Genomic DNA, 24,164 nt, shown 5'->3' with positions numbered 1-24,164 from the left:
GCAGGGGGTTGGACTAGATGACTCTTGGCATCCCTTCCAAGTCTATAATGCTATGATTTTATGTAAATGGCTTTTCAGGAGCACAGCCTTGAGGCCTGAAATGCCAGAATGCTGGCAATGAAGCCTGTGTGTGAGCGAGAGCAATGTTTGCCCGCTCTGATTATAAGTTGATTTTATTTGTAAGATGCTGAGGCCATGCTGGACAGCACAAGATATTGTACGGACATTTTGGATGTTTCATTAATGCTTTTGTTATGTTTTTAAAGAAAGTTCCATAAGTCAAAGTTTGGGTCAGGACAATACTTCATTCCCAAAGGACTCAGTTTTTATGCGTCCAGTCAGTTCAAACTGTGCAATATTAATATCTGCAATATCACATACCATCCAAAGTCTTGCGGGCCAAAACAAGCCCAAATTTTCAAGGGCAACAAGTGGTTGCAGTCCATCTTTTCAGAGGAGATCAGGATCCGCATTTCTTCAAGGCTTGCTCGGCCAAAGAGCGACAGTCCCCAGGCATAGTAATAATAAGAATAAGTAATAATAATTTATTGTTTATATGCCGCCCATCTGCCTTGGCTGCCCCAGCCACTCTGGGCAGCTGCCATAAAAAAAAATAGTAAAAACACAACATCACACACTAAAGATTTCCCTGAACATGGTCACCCAAGTACGGCTTGCAGGTGTTGACTTCCTGGATCCCCTCGGCCAGAGGGGGGGGAAGCGAGAGGGGAAAAGGCGCTTCTGTTGGTCACCAGTCCAGACTCTCCTTTTGGCTGGTAATCTTTGGGCTCTTCTCGCTGTAAAACTGGGAGAACCAACGACGGTGCCTCTGAATCGCCCCGTCTTCCTTCACCAGAAGTGGTTTGGACAGGTATTGCTTGTGGTTCCATATCATGACGTCGCGCTCAAACTGGAAAAGGAGACCAACCAAAAAAAACCACAGTCACTCCACTGCAGGGATCACGGTAGTACAATCGTACCTTGGTTCTTAAAAGGAATCCATTCCGGAAGTCCATTCGACTTCTGAAACCAAGGTGCAACTTCTGATTGGCTGCAGGAGCTTCCTGCACTAATTCGGAAGCAGGGTGCAGTACGGTAGCAACAGAAGAAGAAATTATTTACACAATAGGCCTTGCATGATTGGCTACTTCAGGGCTGCACCTGTAGGCCAATCAGGCTGCGGATTCACTTCTGCCAGCAGCCTGATTGGCTTCTGCAGGCCAATCAGGTTGCTGACTCGCTTCATCCAGGCGCCTGATTGGGTGGCTCCGGCGGACCAATCAGACTGCTGCATTCTGGATCCTATTGTTCTAGGATTCAGCTCAGTACATAACAGTGCCATTTGGCGATTCTCTCCCCCATCTGCGTGTCCAACGCTGGGGTGCCCCCTGCTGGCGCTCCCTACCTGGCTGCACTCTGCGCGGAGCAATATCTTGGGGATAATGGCAGGAACGTTCTTCTGGAAGTATATTCGGTGGATCACCTGCTGCATGAGAGGCTCCACGGGGGTGACGCTTTGGACGATGATTCCTTGGCCCAGGAGGGGAAACTGCATGACAAGGAAGACCAAACTGGGCCCCACCTGCAGGGGGCAAGAGAAGACGAAGAAGAAGAAGAGTTTGGATTTCATATCCCGCTTTATCACTAAGGAGTCTCAAAGCGGCTAACATTCTCCTTTCCCTTCCTCCCCCACAACAAACACTCTGTGCGGTGAGTGAGGTTGAGAGACTTCAAAAAAGTGTGACTAGCCCAAGGTCACCCAGCAGCTGCATGTGGAGGAGCGGGGAAGCAAACCCGGTTCCCCAGATTACGAGTCTACTGCTCTTAACCACTACACCACACTGGAGAGAGAGAGAGAGAGAGAGAGAGAGAGAGAGAGAGAGAGAGAGAGAGAGAGAGAGAGAGAGAGAGAGAGAGAGAGAGAGAGAGAGAGAGAGAGAGAGAGAGAGAGAGAGAGAGAGAGAGAGAGAGATGGTAAGCCAGCATGGGGGCAACCCCACAGACAGTCAAGGTGCTGAGAACACCAAGGTTGCAGGTTCGAGCCCCATCCAGGACGGTTCCAATTTGACAGCTCTAGGTGTCTGTTGCTCAGCTGCTGCTGTTAAGAGGCATCCTGGCCCACTGCCCTACATAGCAAGCCAAGCCCGAAAGAGAATCTGCCTTGGAGAGGTCAAGACAAAGTGCCTTCAACCAGCCTGGCCAGGCCCAGAAGGTAACTGTAACCCTGAACTGACTGGGAGACTCCGCGACCAGGAAGAAGAGATGGCGGAAGAAGATTGGAAGGAATTTAAAATACATTTGAAAAAATATTGTGATATTTAAGATTCCTTAGGGAAGTAGATATAGGCTTCTGGTGTAAATGTAGGGTGTTTAGTATTTCTTTTAGAATGTTGTAGTGAAAAAATTGTTTTAGAAGTCATTTTCTGAAATTGCCAAAGATGATTAGAAATGAAATTCAGATGGAGGGGATTGAGGGAAGTCACATAATGTTGTTGACGGAAGTTAAGATATTGTAAGAAATATTTTTCTGTTGTTTGTTGTTCTGTTTTGTTTGTTTGTATTTTCTTTTTATATAAAATGAATAAAAATTATTATTTTTAAAAAACGCAGAAGGTAACTGTAACCATCAACAGAACTGTACGGAACAACCTTACATTTACAGAGCAAAATACCCTCTGTTAAAGGAGCAAAGGAACGCCGAGTCCAAAAACGTCGGCTGCAATTAGAAACAGCTGCATCTCATAAAAAGCGGGGGAGGGAACCGGCTACTTAAGAGAGGCCGGCTGACCGCTCTGCAGCGTCTGCAACGTTGTACTGAAGTGCTTACCGGTAGTTGCCCCGCTCATCTTGTCCTTGGTTCCTGTGATCCTGATCTCGATTTCCTGACCCTGGCTTTCGGACTTCTGGCTTGAACTGACCTTGGCTACTCTTGACCCCCACGTAACTGCCTGACTTTGGCTGGCTCCTGACCAGACTGTTGACCTTGGTTTTATCTGACCCTGTCTGCTGCTCTTCAGTGTGCCAACTTGCTGGCACCCTAACAGTTGTAACCCAAGGCGCCTCCCAATGGGGCCTCCAAAAAAATATGGGTTGTAATCCAAAAAAAGGGACACAAACTTCCAGGTTTGACGTGGTTGTAATCCAAAACGGTTGTAATCCAAGACAGTTGCAAACCAAGGTACCACTGTATAATATATAGATCTAAATCAAATAAGTGTTGGAAATGTAAAGAGAAAGAAGGTTCTTTTTATCATATGTGGGTGGTCTTGTAGTAAGGTTAAGGCTTACTGGGAAATGATATATAATGAAATAAAAAGGATGTTTAAAATAACCTTTGTAAAAAAAACAACAACCCAGAAGCTTTTCTCTTGGAAGTTATAGGGACAGAACTACCTAAAATGTCTAGAAAGTTATTCATGTTTGCGACTACAGCGGCAAGTATGTTACTTGCCCAAAGATGGAAAGAAGAAGAAGTCCCAGCAAAAGAAAAATGGATACAAAAACTTGTGCAGAAATGGTGAAACTTACTGGAAGAATAAGAAATCAAGATAACAAACTTTTTATAAAAGAATGGAAATTGTTTATTGAATATTTTCAGATAAATTGCAAACAGATAAAAACATTGGCAGAATTATTGTAATAACCTGCAGTTTCATAAGAGTGTATATTTAAAGAAGATGAATAAATGGACAAATTAAAATAAAAAAATTCCTTCAGTAGCACCTTAAAGACCAACTAAGTTTATATTTTGGTATGAGCTTTCGTGTGCATGCACACTTCTTCAGATATGCACACGAAAGCTCATACCAAAATAAAAACTTAGTTGGTCTTTAAGGTGCTACTGAAGGAATTTTTTTTATTTTGCTTTGACTCAGACCAACACGGCTACCTACCTGTAACTGGACAAATTAAGTTAATTTGGATATGAAGAAGATATTAAAAATAAGTTTAAGGAACAGCAGAAAGTGGGGGAAGGAAGTCAAGTTTTGAAATGTCAAAATGCTTGTAAAATCAGTGAAATGTAGAAATCTGAAAGGTATAAATAAAATTTTTGAGAGGGGGGGAGGCAAATTTCTCCACCTCTTTTTGTGATGCTTCAATTATGCTTCTAGGTGGTCTTTGGCTAAGGGGTCAGGCAATGTTTTTAAAAGCTGTGACACAATTTTGTTCTGGGTCTCCATCTCCATTCTGGGATGCAATAGCTGGGATTCAGGGGGTTGGGCTAGATGACCCTGGGATCCCCTCCAGCTCTACAGTCCTATGATTCTAGGATACTTAATTTCTGGGTCACGGGTTCAAGTCCCACCTTGGGCCAAAGATTCCTGCTATGCTGGGGGGGGGGGCTGAACCAGACGACCCTAGAAAAAGTCAAGAAAAAAACAGAGTCTACCATCCTCTTACAGCCTTTCCTCCTTTCCTCGCCGTAGACCGTACCTGCCAGGCTGAAACGCTCAGGTCCATGAAGCTGAAGTGCTTTCCAAAGAGAGTGATGTTGTGCTTCAGCTGCAAACGGGAACAGTGTGCATTGGGCTCCGTTTCAGGGCGCCAATCTGCCTATGGTAGAAAAATGGCAGTGTCATAGAATTGCCAAGTTGGGAGGGACCCGGAGGGTCATCTAGCCCAACCCGCTGAGAGACAGGAATCTTCTGCCCAGTGTGGGACTCAAACCCACCACCCTGCTTTTCCAACTGAGCTATTGGATGGGACCTGCAAGGGTAATCCAGTCGAACCCCTCTCAAAGCAGGAAACATTTGCCCCGTGTGGAGCTTGAACCCACCACCACCCAGTTTGGGAGTTTCATGCTCTTCCTCTAGCAACCGAGCTAGAAATTATTGACCTTGGCGTTCAACTTGGCCAAGGTAACCCCAACCCTCCTTTCATAGAATCAGAGTTGTCGAGCGGGAAGAGTCCCCCAAATGTCATCTAGTCCAACCCCCGGCAATGTAGGAGTGATATTTGTGTTTCGAACGCTGGTCCCACGGGGGGAGTTTCCTTTACCTGCCAGTGGTGCCGGAAGAAAGTCCAGAAAGGGGAGTCCATGTAGCGCAGGTCGGCTCCACTCAGGAAAGCGTGGCGGTGGAGGAAGGAGAGGTGGGCCGTGTCTGCTCCGTTCTCTGGGATATCCTGGGATGGAGAAAGGAGAGGGCTGCCTGGAACTCTGCAGAGCCTCTGCCAGTGGGAAGGGTCCCCCAGAGGTCATCCAGCCCAACCCCCACTCTGATGTTTGATGGGCATCCAACCTCTGCTTCAAAACAAGGAAGGAGAGTCCACAACCTCCAGAGACCCTTCCAAGGTATTATTATTATTATTATTATTATTATTATTATTATTATTATTATTTTCCACCAATGATATTATATTATTATAAATAATAATAACAACAACAACAACAATAATAACAATTTCATTTCTATAGCACTTTATATTTTAAAGGAAAATATCTCCAGGCTGTTGACAACCCATTAAGAAATCAAATCAAACGGTCCAGAATAAAATAATTTTCAAAATTATTCAAAAGCTTCAAGGAAACCTCCCATTGCCAGTTCAGTGCAACAATAAAGGTATAAAAGGTAAAAACAACAAAATCCAGTCCTGCTGGACTTTATAACATAATTGTATAAGACAACTTTGAGCGTGCTTTTCCAAATGGAGACAGTTGCTTTCATAGGTTTTTAACATTAAGAGCCTTGGCCCAGTATACCTGAAGGAGCATCTCCACCCCCATTGCTCAGTCCAGACACTGAGGTCCTGCTCCGAGGGCCTTCTGGTGGTTCCCTCACTGTGAGAAGTGAAGCTACAGGGAACCAGGCAGGGGGCCTGCCCTGCAGAACGCCCTTCCATCAAATGTCAAGAAAATAAGACATCTGAAGGCAGCCCTGTTTAGGGAAGTTTTTAATGTTTGAAGCTTTATCGTGTTTCTAATATTCTGTTGGGAGCTGGCCAGAGTGGCTGGGGAAACCCAGCCAGATCAGTTGAGTATAAATATATATATTTATTAATTTATTAATTATTATTATTGGGACGCGGGTGGCGCTGTGGGTTAAACCACAGAGCCTAGGGCTTGCCGATCAGAAGGTCGGCGGTTTGAATCCCTGAGCTCCCGTTGCTCGGTCCCAGCTCCTGTCAACCTAGCAGTTCGAAAGCACGTCAGATGCAAGTAGATAAATAGGTAACGTTACAGTGGGAAGGTAAACGGCGTTTCCGTGTGCTGCTCTGGTTCGCCAGAAGCGGCTTAGTCATGCTGGCCCCATAACCCGGAAGCTGTACGCTGGCTCCCTCGGCCAATAATGCAAGATGAGCGCCGCAACCCCAGAGTTGGTCACGACTGGACCTAATGGTCAGGGGTCCCTTTACCTTTTATTATTATTATTATTATTATTATTATTATTATTATTATTATTACTGTATTATTATTATTCTGCTCTGCATGGGCTTCCCCTCCACACACACTCCAACCCCACACAAATCCTGCCACTGAGTCTTACCAAGTGCCACCATCAGATCATGCCGTGATGCCTGCCCACCCCCCTCCCTCGGGACCCCCGACTCATCACAGTGCCCTGCCTGGCTGTGTCCCCGCAAGCACCTCAATGTGTACGTTGACAAAGTGCTCAGTGAGGCCACGGAAGGGGCACGGGCGCGGCAGGAACTCTTCGCGGTCAGGGACTTGCCACGTCGGGTCGATGCCGTCGCAGTGGTACCAGACCAGGACCATGTCGCTGACCTCGCACGATGGCCACACCTTGATCTTGGCGAATTCGGGCACTGCGGGGAGAGGGAGTGGGCGTCAGAGGCAGCCCTGTCAAGCGGTAGGACCCGTGTCTCCTGATTCAGATGAAGGCCAGAGAGCTCAGGTGAACCGAGCTATCCAGTTCATCCGTGTTCATTGCTTCCAGTGTGCTTGCGAACTGCTAAGGAAAAATCCTGGGGTTCCGGTTTTCCCCCCGGATCCCTCTGGTCAGCAAAAGGAGGAGTCTCTCCAGCCAAGTTAAAGAAACAACGGCCAGTAGACCTGATCTTTATTTGTTGCAACAAGGTTCAAACACACCAAGAATAGGAACTCTGAGCATAGGGTTGCGTGAACTTTTAAGAGCTCTCCCCATGTCCCATAACAGATTTATCAACAGCATCAACGATACAAGACAAATATGTCTCTAGGAGTGTTTGGCGTGTAGAAACATGAGCCCATCGCCCACCCCTGTTCATCATTCTCGTTCCTGACACCTTTTAAGTACCTGCTTCCAGTGGTGGAGCGGGTGCCTAGGGCAGCACACTCAGGGACAAGGCGAGCTGCCCATGGGGCGGGGCACACCATGGGGGCTCTGGAGTCTGCCTGCCTCCAGAGGCGTAGCAAGCCCAGGTGGTACCCGGTGCAGAATTTTTTGTCACCCCCCCCCCACACACACATATCGACAGCTTGGGTAGGCTTAGGAGTTGTGGGCGGGCACCTAATGCCCACCCTCCTTCCTATGCCTCTGTGCTCCCACCCCACAACTCCCAAGTATGCCAAGCCGTCGGGGGAAGGGGGAAGCTATGCCGCTTTGCCGGGGCGCTGGCAAAGCTGCATCCTCTTGGGAGCCACAGCTCCCGTCTGCCCCCCTCCCTGGCTCGCTGTAAAATGGCAAAGCAGGAGCCGCTTACAGCGAGCCAGAGAGGGAGCGAGGCTGGGAGGGGGCCCCCCCCGGCTTGCCATAAGCGACTCCTGCTGGTGGCGGAGGGATTTCACAACCATACATACGGCGCTCCACCGTCGCCGGTGGCAAACCGCTATGTACGGTGCATGTGCAGCGTCACTACACACAGTTCATGCGTGCGACACTGTGCATGCGTTGTACATGGTGATTTGCCGCCGGCGCTGCCTGAGAGCCGGGCGGACAGTGGCAGGATCCTCTGCTCACGGCTGCAGCCACAAATGGAGAATCCTCCATATGCGGCTGCGGCGGCACAATGGCTGCTCGCGCCGCCACGCCCAGGCCAGGGCGGCAGGGCAAGCACCCCACGGGGTGCCACCTTGTCACCCTCCCAGACATGGAACCTGGGGCGTACCGCCCCCCTGCCCCCACCTTGCAACGCCACTGCCTGCCTCCTCCCATTCAGCCGCCCTACAGCTGGGGGGGGAGGCAGCGGGCGGACCGTTTGGCCAGCACAAAGCCTGTGCGCAGTGGCTCTGGCACGCAGCAGGCCCCACGGTGTGTGCCGCCCGGCATTTTGTCACCCCCCCCCAGTGGTGACACCCGGGACGGGCGTCACCCACTGCAACCCCCTTCCCCTGCCTGCTTCTCAAGAACAATAAAAATATTTACACATCCCCCTAGCTGCAAGGCTTTCCCCACAATTATCCTTTGAAATTATCAGGATTCAATCCACCATCCCAATGGATTTCTGTCTGGGGTATGTGCTACCCTGGGGTATGATTGCCTCCTGCCTCTTATTGTGAGGCCACGTTCCCACCTTATGGAGGGGCAAGGAGTACGTGACCTTATGCTTAAGGGATTGTGGAAACAGGAGGAGCCCTAGATTCCCCTCTTCCAGAGGAGTCATTAGCCATAGGAATCAAGGAAATTCATCAAACCATTGAATTTTGGTGATTATTTGATTCTGTGTTGGATAGTCAGAGGAAGCAGTACGATGCATGGTATCTGCTTATTGCTACAATTTTATAGACTGATTTTCTGAGCCTCTTTGCTGTTGTGTATTATGGTGCCTGTGTCAACTGTCATTGTCCTGGCCTTAGTTTGAGGCTGTGGTGGGGACTTGGGATTTTGGGGGAGTCATTTAATTGCCCCCCATTCCTGGTTTTAAAAGCACCTTTGCTTATTGCCAGGGATTTCTGCTTTGCCTGTGCCCACATGGCCTCGCGCCACCCCTGTGAGGGCTGCCCCCCTTGGCCCCCAAAGTGCTGAGCTGCCCGCTGCCTTCCAGGCCCCAGGTGCGAAACAGGTTCAGGGGTCAATGAGAGGGGCAAAGATGGCTCACCTTTCTCGGCGTATGGGATCCTGACACACTTGCCGCTCTCTCCATCGAACTGCCAGCCATGGAACGGGCACTCAATGCAGCTGCCCACCACCTGGCCTCCGACACCGAGGTTGGCACCCAGGTGAGGGCAATAGGCATCCACCACACAAGCTTTCCCATCCGAGTTCCGGAAGACGGCAAACTGCTCCCCTGCCGGAGGCAAAGAGAGGAGGCAGGATGAGGCCCAGGGAGCTGAGGCTGGCTCCTCTCTCAGCTGGGGTGAAGGATTTGATTCTCAACTGAGTAGGGGAAGCCCAAAGAGAAACCCTAGATGTAAGGTTGCCATATTTCATAAAGTGAAAATCCAGACACAAAAGTTGGGCAAAGTTGAGGAGGGGGTAAAAAGAGACATTTCAAAAATTCCACCTGGATGCCATCCAACCTCTGCTTAATAGCCCCCAAGAAGGGAGAATGATTTCTCCACTCTTCGTCGCTGAAGGTGCACTCAGCTCTGTCCTGTTTTGGTGGCTCATGTGAAAAGGATCTAGGGGCCTCAGTGGACCACAATGTGATGTGGCAGCGCAAAAAAAAGAAAAGAAAAGAAAAGGCTATTCTAGGCTGCATCAACAGGTGTCTAGTGTCCAGATCCAGGGAAGTCATAGTCCCACTCTATTCTGCCTTGGTCATAGAATCATAGAATCATAGAGTTGGAAGAGACCACAAGGGCCATCCAGTCCAACCCCCTGCCAAGCAGGAAACACCATCAAAGCATTCCTGACATGTGCCTGGCAAGCCTCTGCTTGTTGTATCTAGTCGTTTAGTCGTGTCGACTCTTCGTGACCCCATGGACCATAGCACGCCAGGCACTCCTGTCTTCCACTGCCTCCCGCAGTTTGGTCAAACTCATGTTCGTAGCTTTGAGAACACTGTCCAACCATCTCATCCTCTGTCGTCCCCTTCTCCTAGTGCCCTCAATCTTTCCCAACATCAGGGTCTTTTCCAGGGAGTCTTCTCTTCTTCGCCTCTGCTTAAAGACCTCCAAAGAAGGAGACTCCACCACACTCCTTGGTAGCAAATTCCACTGCCGAACAGCTCTTACCGTCAGGAAGTTCTTCCTAATGTTTAGGTGGAATCTTCTTTCTTGTAGCTTGAATCCATTGCTCCATGTCTGCTTCTCTGGAGCAGCAGAAAACAACCTTTCACCCTCCTCTATATGACATCCTTTTATATATTTGAACATGGCTATCATATCACTTCTTAACCTTCTCTTCTCCAGGCTAAACATACCCAGCTCCCTAAGCCGTTCCTCATAAGGCATCGTTTCCAGGCCTTTGACCATTTTGGTTGCCCTCTTCTGGACACATTCCAGCTTGTCAGTATCCTTCTTGAACTGTGGTGCCCAGAACTGGACACAGTACTCCAGGTGAGGTCTGAGCAGAGCGGAATACAGTGGTACTATTACTTCCCTTGATCTAGATGCTATACTCCTATTGATGCAGCCCAGAATTGCATTGGCTTGTTTAGCTGCTGCATCACACTGTTGACTCATGTCAAGTTTGTGGTCTACCAAGACTCCTAGATCCTTTTCACATGTACTGCTCTCAAGCCAGGTGTCTCCCATCCTGTATTTGTGCCTTTCATTCTTTTTTGCCCAAGTGTAGTACTTTACATTTCTCCTTGTTAAAATTCATCTTGTTTGCTTTGGCTCAGTTGTCTAATCTGTTAAGGTCATTTTGAAGTGTGATCCTGTCCTCTGGGGTATTAGCCACCCCTCCCAATTTGGTGTCGTCTGCAAACATGCTCAGGATGCCCTCAAGCCCATCATCCAAGTCATTGATAAAGATGTTGAATAAGACTGGGCCCAAGACAGAACCCTGTGGCACCCCACTAGTCACTTCTCTCCAGGATGAAGAGGAGCCATTGACGAGCACCCTTTGGGTTCAGTCAGTCAGCCAGTTACAAATCCACTGAATGGTAGCATTGTCTAGGCCGCATTTACCAGCTTCTTTACAAGAATATCATGGGGCACCTTGTCAAAGGCCTTGCTGAAATCAAGATAGGCTACATCCACCCACAGCGTTCCTTTCATCTACCAGGCTTGTAATTCTGTCAAAAAATGAGATCAGATTAGTCTGACATGATCAGACCACACCTGGAATACTGTGTCCAGTTCTGAGCACCACAATTTAAGAAGTACATTGACAAGTTGGGCGACCAAGGAGGGCGACCAAGATGATCGAGGGTCTGGAAACCAAGCCTTAGGAGGGAGCTGGGTATGTTTATCCTGGAAAAGAGGAGATAAGATCGGCATCTTCAAATATCTCAAGGGCTGTCACATGGAAGATGGAACAAGCTTGTTTTCTCCTGCTGCTGAGCATAGGACCCAAACAAATTGATTCAAGTTGCAAGAAAGGAGATTCTGGCTAAACATCAGAAAGAGTTTTCTTCCAGTAAGAGCAGTTTGACCGTGGAACGGTCTCCCTCGGGTGGTTTTTCAGCAGAGGTTGTATGGTCATCTGACATGGACGCTTCAGTTGAGATTCCTGCATTGCAGGGGGTGGGACTAGATGACCCATTGGGTCCCTTCCAGTTCTAGGGGTGACTTAAGGAGAAGAGTCCCGGAATGACGTAAAAAGGATTTAAGCCTAAAGCTGTAATTTGGATAAATGCCCGGTTTAAACAAAAGAGAGGCTGTTGCAAAAACTAGGCGTGGAAAAAAATCTCGCGTCCACTTTGCGTGTGTGACACCAGGCGTATGATAAGACGCAGCTTTGCGGTTGGACAATATTCCCTAGAGCAAAATGCAGCTTGTTTTCTCCTGCTCTGGAGGGTAGGACTCGAACCAATGTCTGCAAGTTTTATCCAGCTCTGAGAAGAGGAGTGAGTCTGGATGGGGCCAAATGGAGCCGATCCTTTCCGCACAGCGGAGAAGCAGAGAATAAAAAGCAAAGTCTGCTATGCTCCCCGGCTGGATATAGACTCATAGAATGATTGGAAGGGACCCCCAAGGATCATCCAGTCCCACCCCCTGCAATGTGGGAATATGCAGCTGTCCCATACGGGGATCAAACCTTGGTGTTATCAGTTCCTCACTCTCACCAACTGAGCATGAGGCTCTTAATCTCAGGGTCATTGATTCAAGGCCCATGTTAGGCAAAAGATTCCTGCATTGCAGGGGGTGGGCTAGATGACCCTTAGGTCCCTTCTAACTCCACAATTCTAATGGTCTGTTACTGCTATGTTTCATACGGCATAAAAATCTAAAAAATATAAAATCTAAACAAACAGCTCAAAAACAGCAAGAGTAGCCAGCCCGATGCCTCTGGGGATCCCACAATCGTGCAGAGATGCATAGCTTCTCCAGAGCGCAGAAATTACTTTGGGTACGAGCTGCAGAATTCAGCCTTAAAAATATATTTTTAAAAAAACCGATATTGTAGTGCTCACTGGAAGGACAGATCGTGAAGCTGAGGCTCCAATACTTTGGCCACCTCATGAGAAGAGAAGACTCCCTGGAAAAGATCCTGATGTTGGGAAAGATTGAGGGCACTAGGAGAAGGGGACGACAGAGGGCGAGATGGTTGGACAGTGTTCTTGAAGCTACGAACATGAGTTTGACCAAACTGCGGGAGGCAGTGGAAGACAGGAGTGCCTGGTGTGCTCTGGTCCATGGGGTCACGAAGAGTCGGACACGACTAAACAACAACATTGTAAATTTTATTGCGAAATTAGTAAAACTTCCCCAGAGCGCCACCTGTTGCACATTGCAGGGGACAGGACTAGATGACCCCCTGGGGTCCCTTCCAACTTGATGATTCTGGGCTTCTATGATGCTGGAGAGCTTGGTTTGTTAGAGTGTGGAGCTGACAACACCAAAAGTTGCAGGTCTGATCCCCGTATTGGGCAGCTGCCTCTTCCTGCCTAGCAGGGGCTTAGTCTAGAATGACCCTCAACATAGGAGCCAACTATGCTTTGTGAGAGCTGAACCATAAAGAAGGCTGATTGCCTGATGTTGGGAAAGATTGAGGGCACCAGGAGAAGGGGACGACAGAGGATGAGATGGTTGGACAGTGTTCTCGAAGCTACGAACATGAGTCTCACCAAACTGCGGGAGGCAGTTCAAGACAGGAGTGCCTGGCGTGCTATGGTCCATGGGATCACAAAGAGGCAGACACGACTAAATGACTAAACAACAACAACATGCTTTGGCCCCCACAATCAAATATTTTAGGGGGGCACCCCCCAGTTGATGAGCATTGCCATTCAAAGTGTTTGTGTGTGCACTGTGTCATATGATCAATGATGTGGACCTGCACCCCCATATTTTATTCAAGTTGGCACCCCTCAGGGTCCCTTCCAACTCAATGATTGCATGTCAGAGGTTTTCAACCTTTCTGAGTCCTTCTTCTTCTTTGGCCTCAACGGTCTCTCCGATTTTATTTTATTTTTTGAGTCCACAGCTCCCTTGAGCAACTACATCCTTTCTGCAGCTCCCCCGTGGGGCTCAGGAGCCCAGTTATGCCACCCCTTATCTGCAGAGCTGGCAGCTCCTCACCCCTTTTCGAACACCCTCCCTTGCGGAGGGCTCCCTCCCTCAGCCTCCTCTCCTCTCCCCTCTCCTTGGGAGTCCTCTGGGCAGCCGCTGCTGCTGCCCCAGTCCCTGAGCTGCCCCCCTGCCCCAAAGAGAGGTGCCTCCTCACACTGCCCCACAGGAGCCTGTAAAAAGGATGCCCCCAGCCTTAGTGACCCAACAGAGACTAACCAGAGTGAATGTGAGGCCAGCGCCTTGGGTGGAAGCAGCGGGCATTGCCAGGCCTGTATGGCACAAAGGCTCCCCTTCAGCTCCGGGCACTCAGCTCCCAAGCAGGAATTGTACACAGCAAGCACAAGAAAGGCCATCACAGAGCCTGCCTGCCTGGCCTCCCACTTCTCTGTCCATTCCCAAAAGCAAGGGCTGGCAGACTGGCTGGCAGGGCTCCCTCACCCACTTCCTTGCTTACTCTGAGGCTGCCTCAGTTCCTGGCAACCAGCACCCCCTGGCCAGCCCCAGAGGCACCATTCACCTGCGGCGCTTGTAGCTTGGGCTGCTGCAACAAGCAGTTGTGCAAGCCTTTGGGAGGCAGAGATGCAAGAGGGCATCGGAGGAAGGGAGGGAAGGGAAGAGGGACAGAGGCCAGTGTTTCCTGTGGCCATTCTTCAAGGCACCCCAGGGTGCCGCGGCACACTGTTGAAAACCACTGTTATATATCTCATACCCTCCAACATTTCTCCAATGGAAATAGGGACGCCCCGTTCCATAATGATCATTTTACTGCGTATTAATACACCACATATCTTACTGGGTTGCCCCAGCCACTCTGGGCAGCTTCCAACATATATAAAAACATAATAAAACATTAAGCATTTTTAAAACTTCCGCTTGACTTCCAAAACATTCGGAAACCAAAGTGAGGCTTCCGATTGGCTGCAGGAAGCTCCTGCAGCCAATCAGAAGCCTTGGAAGCCCTGTCGGACGTTTGGCTCTCAAAAATAGTTCACAAACCGGAACAGTCACTTCCGAGTTTGTGGCGTTTGGGAGCCAAAACGCTCGAGAACTCAGCTGTTCAAAAACCAAGGTACGGCTGTACCTTCAAACGATTCGGGAGTCAGATAACTCCGTACCCTCCAATTTTCAAGTTGGAGGGGATCCTGAGGGTCATCTAGTCCAACCCCTTGCAAGCCAGTAATCTTTTGCCCAATGTGGGGCTCAAACCCACATTGCTTGAAAAACCCTGGGTCTAATTGATGCCACTGGAGTAGCCCGACTCAAATTGATTCGTTTTTGGTGGTGTATTTTCTGACAATCCCAAAGTTTTGAGAGCTAGCAGCGCAGATGCTGCCAAGGCGGAGCAACACGGTAAGTTGGCCGCTCTGCCGAAGAGTGCTTAAATTCTCTCCAAAATGATCTGGCTAGGAAGCTCTCCGGACATGAATATGTTCCTTGGGAAGACAGAAGAAAGAATAATCGAGCCCCATATGGGGCAGAAGATCCTTGCCTTGCAGGGGGTTAGACTAGATGACTCTCGGGGTCCCTCCCAACTCGATAATTATAGGATTCTATGAGATAGCTCAGTTGGAAGAGCAGGAGTCTCTGAATCTCAGGGTCGTGGGTTCGAGCCCTGCGTTGGGCAGAAGATACCAGTCTTGCAAGGGGGTTGGGCTAGATGACCCTGGGGGTCCCTTCCAACTTGATGGTTCCAAGGCTGATCGGGGGGGGGGGGGAGGTGGTCTGCCTTTGGCACACTGCTCACTTCATCAACCTGCTTTTCTGGCTCTGCCGCATGGGGCGAAGAACTGGAGGAAGGGTCAAGCAAAAGCCGTTGAGAATGCCTCCGCTGGGGTGCGGCAGCTGGAAGCTCAGTATAGGCAGTGACGGACTGATGTTTTCAGGGTGGTCCAAAGTCCCGCCTGTGGTGGGGTCCCCTTCGCAAGCAGCAACAAGGCCGGGGTCACCCCAGTGCCCTTCTTTCGCAGGGTTCTTCCACAGCAGATCGCCCCGTTTTCTTTTTTTAACTGCTACATCTCAGCCCAAAGCAGAACTGCTTGATGCAAAAGGCAGCTGCTTTTTGAGAGTCCTGGAGCTGCCAAGTTGGAAGGGACCCTGCGAGTCACCTAGCCGAACCCCCTGCAATGCAAGAATCTTCAGCCCAATGAGGGACTCGAACCCACGTGGGTCAGAAATGCAAGGGTGAATCCTCTTTGCTGTGGGCCTTGCGGGCTGGATGTTGCCTTCTGAAGCCTGCACCAAGCAATGGAAACCTCCTGCCCGGAAACTTTGTCCAGGATTCGCTTGGATATTTGGGTGGAGGTAGAGCAGGAGACTTTTAATCTCTGGGTTGTGGGTTCGAGCCCCACCTTGCGGGGCGGAATTCCTGCAACGCAGGGGGTTGGGACTAGATGACCAGCAGGGTCCCTTCCAACTTGACCATTCTAGGGTTCTATGAAAACAGCAGGCTTGGAAGGTACAATGCAGGAAGGTGCAGCTATCCTTTATGGGGATCGAGCCTGTGGCCTTAGCAGCAGCTAAACTCTTATCCTTTCTTTCATATTAGCTTCCAGTTCAAGCCTGGGAGTGGCGGCAAAATGAGGACAAAACCTTGGCATCAGTTTGGAGTCCGTCATCAGACAAGGTTGGCTGTTGGGGTGTCAACATTTCACCCTGGTTTACCCCATTTGTGGGGTGGCGCACCATGTCCTCAAGCTAGTACACAACTAGAACATTGATTTGGAGGAGAGTCAACATTTCTGGGTGAGACCTTAATGAAGCTGACTTGGCTCTGCTTTTGGCCACAGCCCCTAAACACCCACCCTTTCTTCCTTATTGCGATGGGCTTTTCTCAAGCCCCTTATTGGGCAAAAAAAGTCCTGCCTCAAGGGGGTGGACTAGATGACCCTGGGGGCCCCTTCCAGATCAACAATTCTTCGATTGCAAAGCTGAAGAAGGCAGGGTGGTGAGGTCAGCCTTTGACATGCTGCACACTTCCACAACCCGTTTTTCCGGCTCTGCCGCACTGGCTGGGGAACTGGAGAAAGGTTCGCTCTGAATCCTTTGGGAATGCCTCCGCTGGGGTGAGACAGCCGGGAGCTGCCTGCTCTGTGAGGAAGACAGCAAAAAAAAGAGTCTGCCAAGGTTGCAGGTTCGATCCCTGTAAAGGACAGCAGTCCATTCCTGCCTCAAAGGGGGTTAGATTAGAGCAGGGGTCAGCAAACTTTTTCAGCAGGGGGCCGGTCCACTGTCCCTCAGACCTATATTTTGAAGGGGAAAAAATGAACGAATTCCTATGCCCCACAAATAACCCAGAGATGCATTTTAAATAAAAGGACACATTCTATTCATGTAAAAACAACAGGCAGGCCCCACAAATAACCCAGAGATGCATTTTTAATAAAAGGACACATTCTACTCATGTAAAAACGTGCTGATTCTCAGACTGCCCGCTGGCCGGATTGAGAAGACGATTGGGCCACATCTGGCCCCCGGGCCTTAGTTTGAGGACCCCTGGACTGTTGTTGTTGTTGTTTAGTCGTTTAGTCATGTCCGACTCTTCGTGACCCCATGGACCATAGCACGCCAGGCACTCATGTCTTGCACTGCCTCCCGCAGTTTGGTCAAACTCATGTTCGTAGCTTCGAGAACACTGTCCAACCATCTTGTCCTCTGTCATCCCCTTCTCCTAGTGCCCTCAATCTTTCCCAACATCAGGGTCTTTTCCAAGGATTCTTCTCTTCTCATGAGGTGGCCAAAGTATTGGAGCCTGAGCTTCACGATCTGTCCTTCCAGGGAGCACTCAGGGCTGATTTCCTTAAGAATGGATAGGTTTGATCTTCTTGCAGTCCATGGGACTCTCAAGAGTCTCCTCCAGCACCATAATTCAAAAGCATCAATTCTTCGGCGATCAGCCTTCTTTATGGTCCAGCTCTCACTTCCATACATCACTACTGGGAAAACCATAGCTTTAACCATACGGACCTTTGTCGGCAAGGTGATGTCTCTGCTTTTTAAGATGCTGTCTAGGTTTGTCATTGCTTTTCTCCCAAGAAGCAGGCGTCTTTTAATTTCGTGACTGCTGTCACCATCTGCAGTGATCAAGGAGCCCAAGAAAGTAAAATCTCTCACTGCCTCCATTTCTTCCCCTTCTATTTGCCAGGAGGTGATGGGACCAGTGGCCATGATCTTGGTTTTTTTTGATGTTGAGCTTCAGACCATATTTTGCGCTCTCCTCTTTCACCCTCATTAAAAGGTTCTTTAATTCCTCCTCGCTTTCTGCCATCAAGGTTGTGTCATCTGCATATCTGAGGTTGTTGATATTTCTTCCGGCAATCTTAATTCCGGCTTGGGATTCATCTAGTCCAGCCTTTCGCATGATGAATTCTGCATATAAGTTAAATAAGCAGGGAGACAATATACAACCTTGTCGTACTCCTTTCCCAATTTTGAACCAATCAGTTGTTCCATATCCAGTTCTAACTGTAGCTTCTTGTCCCACATAGAGATTTCTCAGGAGACAGATGAGGTGATCAGGCACTCCCATTTCTTTAAGAACTTGCCAAAGTTTGCTGTGGTCGACACAGTCAAAGGCTTTTGCATAGTCAATGAAGCAGAAGTAGACGTTTTTCTGGAACTCTCTAGCTTTCTCCATAATCCAGCGCATGTTTGCTATTTGGTCTCTGGTTCCTCTGCCCCTTCGAAATCCAGCTTGCACTTCTGGGAGTTCTCGGTCCACATACTGCCTAAGCCTGCCTTGTAGAATTTTAAGCATAACCTTGCTAGCGTGTGAAATGAGCGCAATTGTGCGGTAGTTGGAGCATTCTTTGGCACTGCCCTTCTTTGGAATTGGGATGTAGACTGATCTTCTCCAATCCTCTGGCCATTGCTGAGTTTTCCAAACTTGCTGGCATATTGGGAAGATTGAGAAGACGATTGGGCCACATCTGGCCCCCGGGCCTTAGTTTGAGGACCCCTGGACTAGAGGTCCAGAATTGGAGGTCCCTTCCAATTCTACAATTACACAGAATACAATACAGAGAGCGCCAGAGATCCGCCAAACTCAGCTTTGCTTGAAAAGGCCTGGAAGAAACTAGGACACCAAGATAGTTCAGTCAGTAGAACACGAGACTCTTAATGCCAGCGTTGTGGGTTCGAGTCCCAGCTTAGGCAAAAGATTTGTGCTTTGCAGGGGGCAGGACTAGAACAGGCATAGGCAACCTTCGGCCCTCCAGATGTTTTGGACTACAATTCCCATCATCCCTGACCACTGGTCCTGTTAGCTAGGGATCATGGGAGTTGTAGGCCAAAACATCTGAAGGGCCGAAGGTTGCCTGGACTAGAGGACCCCCAGGGGGATTGCATGAGAAGCCTTTGCACATATCCAACTGAGAGCTGGTGGCCTTCCTTGCTGAGGCGAGATTCCCTAAGGACCACATTCCCATGTGGAGATCTCTGGATGCCAGGTTAGCGACAGACATCTTATCTGGCAGGTCCCTCCAGCTTTCTTAAGCAGATATGCAGAAGAGCTTATTTATGAAATTTATATCCCACCTTTTTTCTCAAGGGAAACCTCCCTGCTTAGTTAATCCCCACAACGACCCTAGCTGGACCATAAAGAAGGCTGATCGCTGAAGAATTGATGCTTTTGAATTAGGGTGCTCCCATGGACTGCAAGAAGATCAAACTGGGGCTCCAAGACTTTGGCCACCTCATGAGAAGAGAAGACTCCCTGGAAAAGACCCTGATGTTGGGAAAGATGGAGGGCACAAGGAGAAGGGGACGACAGAGGACGAGATGGTTGGACAGTGTTCTCGAAGCTACGAACATGAGTTTGACCAAACTGCGGGAGGCAGTGGAAGACAGGAGTGCCTGGCGTGCTCCGATCCATGGGGTCACAAAGAGTCGGACACGACTAAACAACAACAACAACCCTGTGGGGCAGTCGAAGAGGCAGCGACCGACTCCAACGTCACCCAGTGAGCTTCATAACTGAGTGGGGACTTGAACCCAGATCTCCCAGGTTTGGTCTGACCCTCTAGCCACTACACCTCACTGCCTTCCTAAATTAAGTCGGCCCATAAAGAGGAGAAAAGCAAAATATCCCTTTGAGAAGGATCTGAAATATTTTCCAGGAAGCTAGTTTTTGTTTTATTCTGGGTGGTTCAATTGGATGTTTGAACGTATTGGAGATTTTTCCTTTAAAACATAGAGCAGGATAGAAATGAACTGAATGATAAGAATAAGAAATGTCACTGTAAAAAAGAGAGAGAGGTGCCTACACACTTTGTGATGGCGACCGCAAGCCAGGTTTAAGGTGAAATTATCGTAGAGTTGGAAGGGACTCAAGGGTCATCTAGCCCAACCCCCTGCAATGCAGGAATTTGGCAATTACCTTATGTATCTCAGTTTCTAACAATGCCTACTGCTGACTGCAATATCAGGCCTACCTTACTGGGTCTGTTTTTTAAGACTTACCAAGGTAGGATATGTGATCAGTAAATACTGCTTCTAAGAGCTGATGGTTTGCAAAAAAAAAAAAGAAGTTTAATTATTACTATTTTATTCATATGCTTCCCATCTGACTGGGTTGCCCTAGCCACTCTGGGCGGCACCCAACAAAATATTTAAAACACAATAAAACATCAACCGTTAAAAACTTCCCTGCCTTCAGATGTCTTCGGAAAGTCAAATAGTTGCTTTCTGAAGGCTTGCTCAGCTTTGCAGTAGGCACACACACACACACACACACACACACACCCTTTCATGAACGACTGAATGGAAATTGAGGCCATAAAGGCTTCTGGCAACACCACAACCCAGTTATTGCAAACAACTCATAGAGTAACTCGCTACAAAAGGCAGACAGTTCGCTTTGTTCCTGGTTTGATTAAAGGGTGTACGTTGAATCGTCGGCAATCGTGGGTGAGACGAAAGAAGAAGCTGTGACAACGAGACTTGGCAAGGTTTGAGTTTCCCAAACATCTCCAAGGCCACCAGTGGGATGAAGAAGACGCGGAGCTCTGTGCAGGCAAACAGCATTGCCAGTTTCTGCAACAAGGAGCAACGAAGAGAACTCTGATTGCCTGGCTTCTAGATGGGCTGCTCCAAGACAAGGCAGAGAAAGGAGTTGGCAGTGGGTGCCAGGAGACAGCAAGGGGCACGGCGCTGTGGATTAAACCAGAGCCTAGGGCTTGCCGATCAGAAGGTCGGCGGTTCGAATCCCTGCGACGGGGTGAGCTCCCGTTGTTTGGTCCCTGGTCCTGCCAACCTAGCAGGCATCTATTGTTAATTTGTCCCTCTACTATCCACAGGAGGGACACGAGTGGAGCTGTGATCTAAACCACAGAGCCTAGGACTTGCTGATCAGAAGGTTGGTGGTTCGAATCCCCGCCACGGGGTGAGCTCCCGTTGCTCGGTTCCAGCTCCTGCCAACCTAACAGTTCGAAAGCATGTCAAAGTGCAAGTAGATAAATAGGTACCGCTACAGCGGTTAGGTAAACGGCGTTTCCGTGTGCTGCTCTGGTTCGCCAGAAGCAGCTTTGTCATGCTGGCCACATGACCTGGAAGCTGTACGCCGGCTCCCTCGGCCAGTAAAGTGAGATGAGCGCTGCAACCCCAGAGTCGGTCACGAGTGGACCTAATGGTCAGGGGTCCCTTTACCTTTACCTTTACGCCAGTGTTAGAAACTGAGATGTGAAAGCTAGGAGCTGAATGGCACCTGAAACCTAGGTTATGGGTGCATCAACGAAATTTCTAGACACAGCTTTTGTATAACAAGAATACAAAGCTGAAAATGAATGAACTGCTGCTAAAATATTACGCTCATTTGTCACCTGGTCTAATCCTTCCCCTGCCCACATCCCCTACTCAAGGGAGGAAATACAGTGAATTAAACTCTTCTGCTGAGCTGCTTAGAAGGCTGGAGGGGCCAGCCAGATGGAGATGTCAGTCGGCAATCTAGCACCCCAAGATCTCCACATGGTTGCAATTGGACCTTCGCCAGTCGCAAAACGCACCTGACACCTGGGGAATTGCTAGTACTGGCGATGGGGTTCGGGCAAAGCTTAACAGGAGCTGCCATCATCACCCTCCCAGCAGCTGCCATCATCACCCTCCTGCCCTCCAAGTTCCCCCCTCTAACCTACATTCTGACTCTTTAAAACAGGGGTCAGTAATCTTTTAAAGCCATGGGCCGGTCCACTGTCCCTCAGACCATGTGGTGGGCCGGACTATATTTGGGGGGGAGGGAATGAACGAATTCCTATGCCCCATAAATAACCCAGAGATGCGTTTTAAATAAAAAGGACACATTCTACTCATGTAAAAGCACGCTGATTCCTGGACCATCTGTGGGCCGGATTGAGAAGGTGATTGTGCCGCATCCGGCCCCCGGGCCTTAAGTTGCTTACCCTGCTTTAAAACAAAAAGGGCAGCTCTTTTGGGCTGGGAGCCAATGAGAAGTTTCTGAAACAGTCTGAGACCGGATTTGAGTTTCCTGTGTAGACAGGATTGTTTGGAACATTTTCAATTGCAGGAGGGTACCAAAACCTGCAGTTCAGAGGACAAAAACTGAATAGAGATATGCATTTTTTAAAGAAAAACTGTTGGCCCCTGAGTGCTGCCTGTCAGCATCCACTGATTTGTGTTTTCTGCCAAACACATCTGCAAAGTGCTAACAGCGAGGAGGAGGGGGAGGAGGAGAAAGGGAATGTCATGAAACTGTAAAATTGGAAGGGACACCCGCCAAGGGTCATCTAGTCCAACCCTCTGAAATGCAGGAATAAACTCAGCTTAAAGCATCCCTGACAGATGGCCATCCAACCTCTGCTTAAAAACCTCCAAGGAAGGAGAGTCTACCACTTCTCATGGGAGTCTGTTCCACTGCCAAACAGCTCTTACTATCAAAAAGCTCTTCCTGATGTTTAGTTGGAATCTTCTTCCTTGTAACTTGAAGCCATGGGTTCGAGTCCTACCCTCCAGAGCAGGACGAAACAATCTTGCTCCATCTTCCATGTGACAGCCCTTGAGATATTTGAAGATAGCTATCATGTCTCCTCTCAGTCTCCTCTTTTGCAGGTTAAACATAGCTAGCTCCTTCCTAAGGCTTTGTTTTCAGACCCTTGGTCATCGTGGTTGCCCACCTTTGCAGACGGAGAGCAGAATTTAAGATTTTGAGCATTCAAGTTGCCCCCCCCCACAAAAGTTATGCCTAGCAACCCCAGAGGGTCATCTAGCCCAACCCCCTGCAATGCAGGAATAAAAATATTTTGGAAAATGTGCTTCCCATAGTATATATTCTCACAGGTGTCTCAGAAGAAAGATTCTATTGACTGTGGTCTTTTCTGGGTGTAATTGGAGTGTTTTGTTTTGTTTTTCTTCAACAGAGGCTGTCAGCAATTCTTGAGTTGAGATTCCTGCCTTGCAGGGGGCTGGACTAGATGACCCCAGGCTCCCTTCTCTGTCAATCATTCCGAGATTTTATAGCTGCCATTCCTGACTCTCAGCAGAGACTGTCGCGTCACGGAAAGCCTCTCCGTGGAAAGGAAGGGAGAAAGATTTCCCCGCAGCCAGCAAGCCAACTTCCAGAGACAAAGCTACGACCGACCCTCGTGAGGACACCCTGGATACCTTTCCATGGGGTGGAATCCTGGACCCCGAGGCCGGCGCCTAGCAGGGCTTGCTAACAGCGCACTGTGCCGCGCGCTTGGCAGCAGGATTCCTTTGCGCGCTTTTGCGCGCAGCTGATTCCGATGCGCGCTCGGCAGACGGCTCCACTTCCAAGCTGCCCCGCTCCTCCTCCCGTCCCGCAATCTGCCCATGCTCCGGAACCCCACTCACCCAGCGCAGCCACGTTGCGCACCTCCCCGCGACCCAGCTGCGACGAATCCAGCAGGCGGAACCAGCCGTTGGGGTAGACGGGCGGCAGCTGCCCGAGCCGCCGGCTCCTGCGCGCTCTCCGGGCCGCCTCTGCGCGGCTGCACCCGGCTTCGCCCGCGTAGCCCACCTCGTCCGGGGCGCGCAAGAGCCGCAGAGGGCGCAGCGCCAGCCACGAAAGCAGCAGCACCCCAAGCAGCACGATCCAAGCCCCGGGATCCGCGGAAGGCAGCGCCCCGAGGAGCCAGTCGCGCAGCGCCATCGCGTCCCACCTGCCGCGCCAGGCTGCGCGCCCTGACCTCTTATGGGCGCCCGCAGGAGGCGGCCCCACCCCGCCCAGCCCAGCCCAACGAAGAGGGTTTGGCTGGGAATTTGACCGCCGGGTGCAGCCTCCAGGGGGCGCCACTGAGGCTCTGCCCGCCTTTGGAGTGTCCGCGCTTAGGAGGAGAGTCCCTAAAAGCCAGCGATTCTCTCCTTCCCCTTTCCCCGGGAGAAGGCATTAGGCGCTCGCTGAAAGTCTGCGAGAGAGAATCCTGGGATTGTCGACTTGGAAGGGATCCGAGGGTCATCTAGCCCAACCCCCTGCGTTGCAGGAATTTCCTATCTGGAGAGGAGGAAGGGCCGTATACAAATTTAAACAAACAAATGTTCTAAGTGGAACTAATGTCCTCCCTGGCTCTTACAGGATCAATGGCCAGTACCTGCGTTTCACCCCCTGATGCACACTGGCCAGTTTCCAGATCAGTCTCAGATCAGAGATGGTTTTAGGGTTGAGCAACCAGGCTTCTGCCCTGCAAGGGTCACCAAA

The 24,164-nt window shown here is 49.6% G+C and overlaps 1 protein-coding gene across 1 annotated transcript; it reads right to left on the bottom strand.

Moving 5' to 3' along the window:
• Nucleotides 1–285: 285 nt before the first annotated feature.
• Nucleotides 286–24,164, bottom strand: LOC118080215 (cholesterol 7-desaturase nvd). Its single transcript, XM_060269743.2, has 7 exons — nucleotides 23,321–24,164; nucleotides 8,977–9,165; nucleotides 6,587–6,765; nucleotides 4,999–5,124; nucleotides 4,435–4,554; nucleotides 1,406–1,582; nucleotides 286–910 (listed from the first exon to the last, which is right to left on the bottom strand). Exons 1-7 carry the CDS (start codon nucleotides 23,616–23,618, stop codon nucleotides 749–751), a joined length of 1,251 nt encoding a protein of 416 aa, XP_060125726.2. The 5' UTR covers nucleotides 23,619–24,164; the 3' UTR covers nucleotides 286–748.

The sequence above is a fragment of the Zootoca vivipara genome, chromosome 2 (assembly GCF_965207765.1).
Source record: "Zootoca vivipara chromosome 2, rZooViv2.hap1.1, whole genome shotgun sequence".
Lineage (NCBI taxonomy): Eukaryota > Metazoa > Chordata > Lepidosauria > Squamata > Lacertidae > Zootoca > Zootoca vivipara.
Note: the sequence above shows the minus strand (reverse complement) of the source record. Positions and strands in the feature narration are given on the sequence as shown.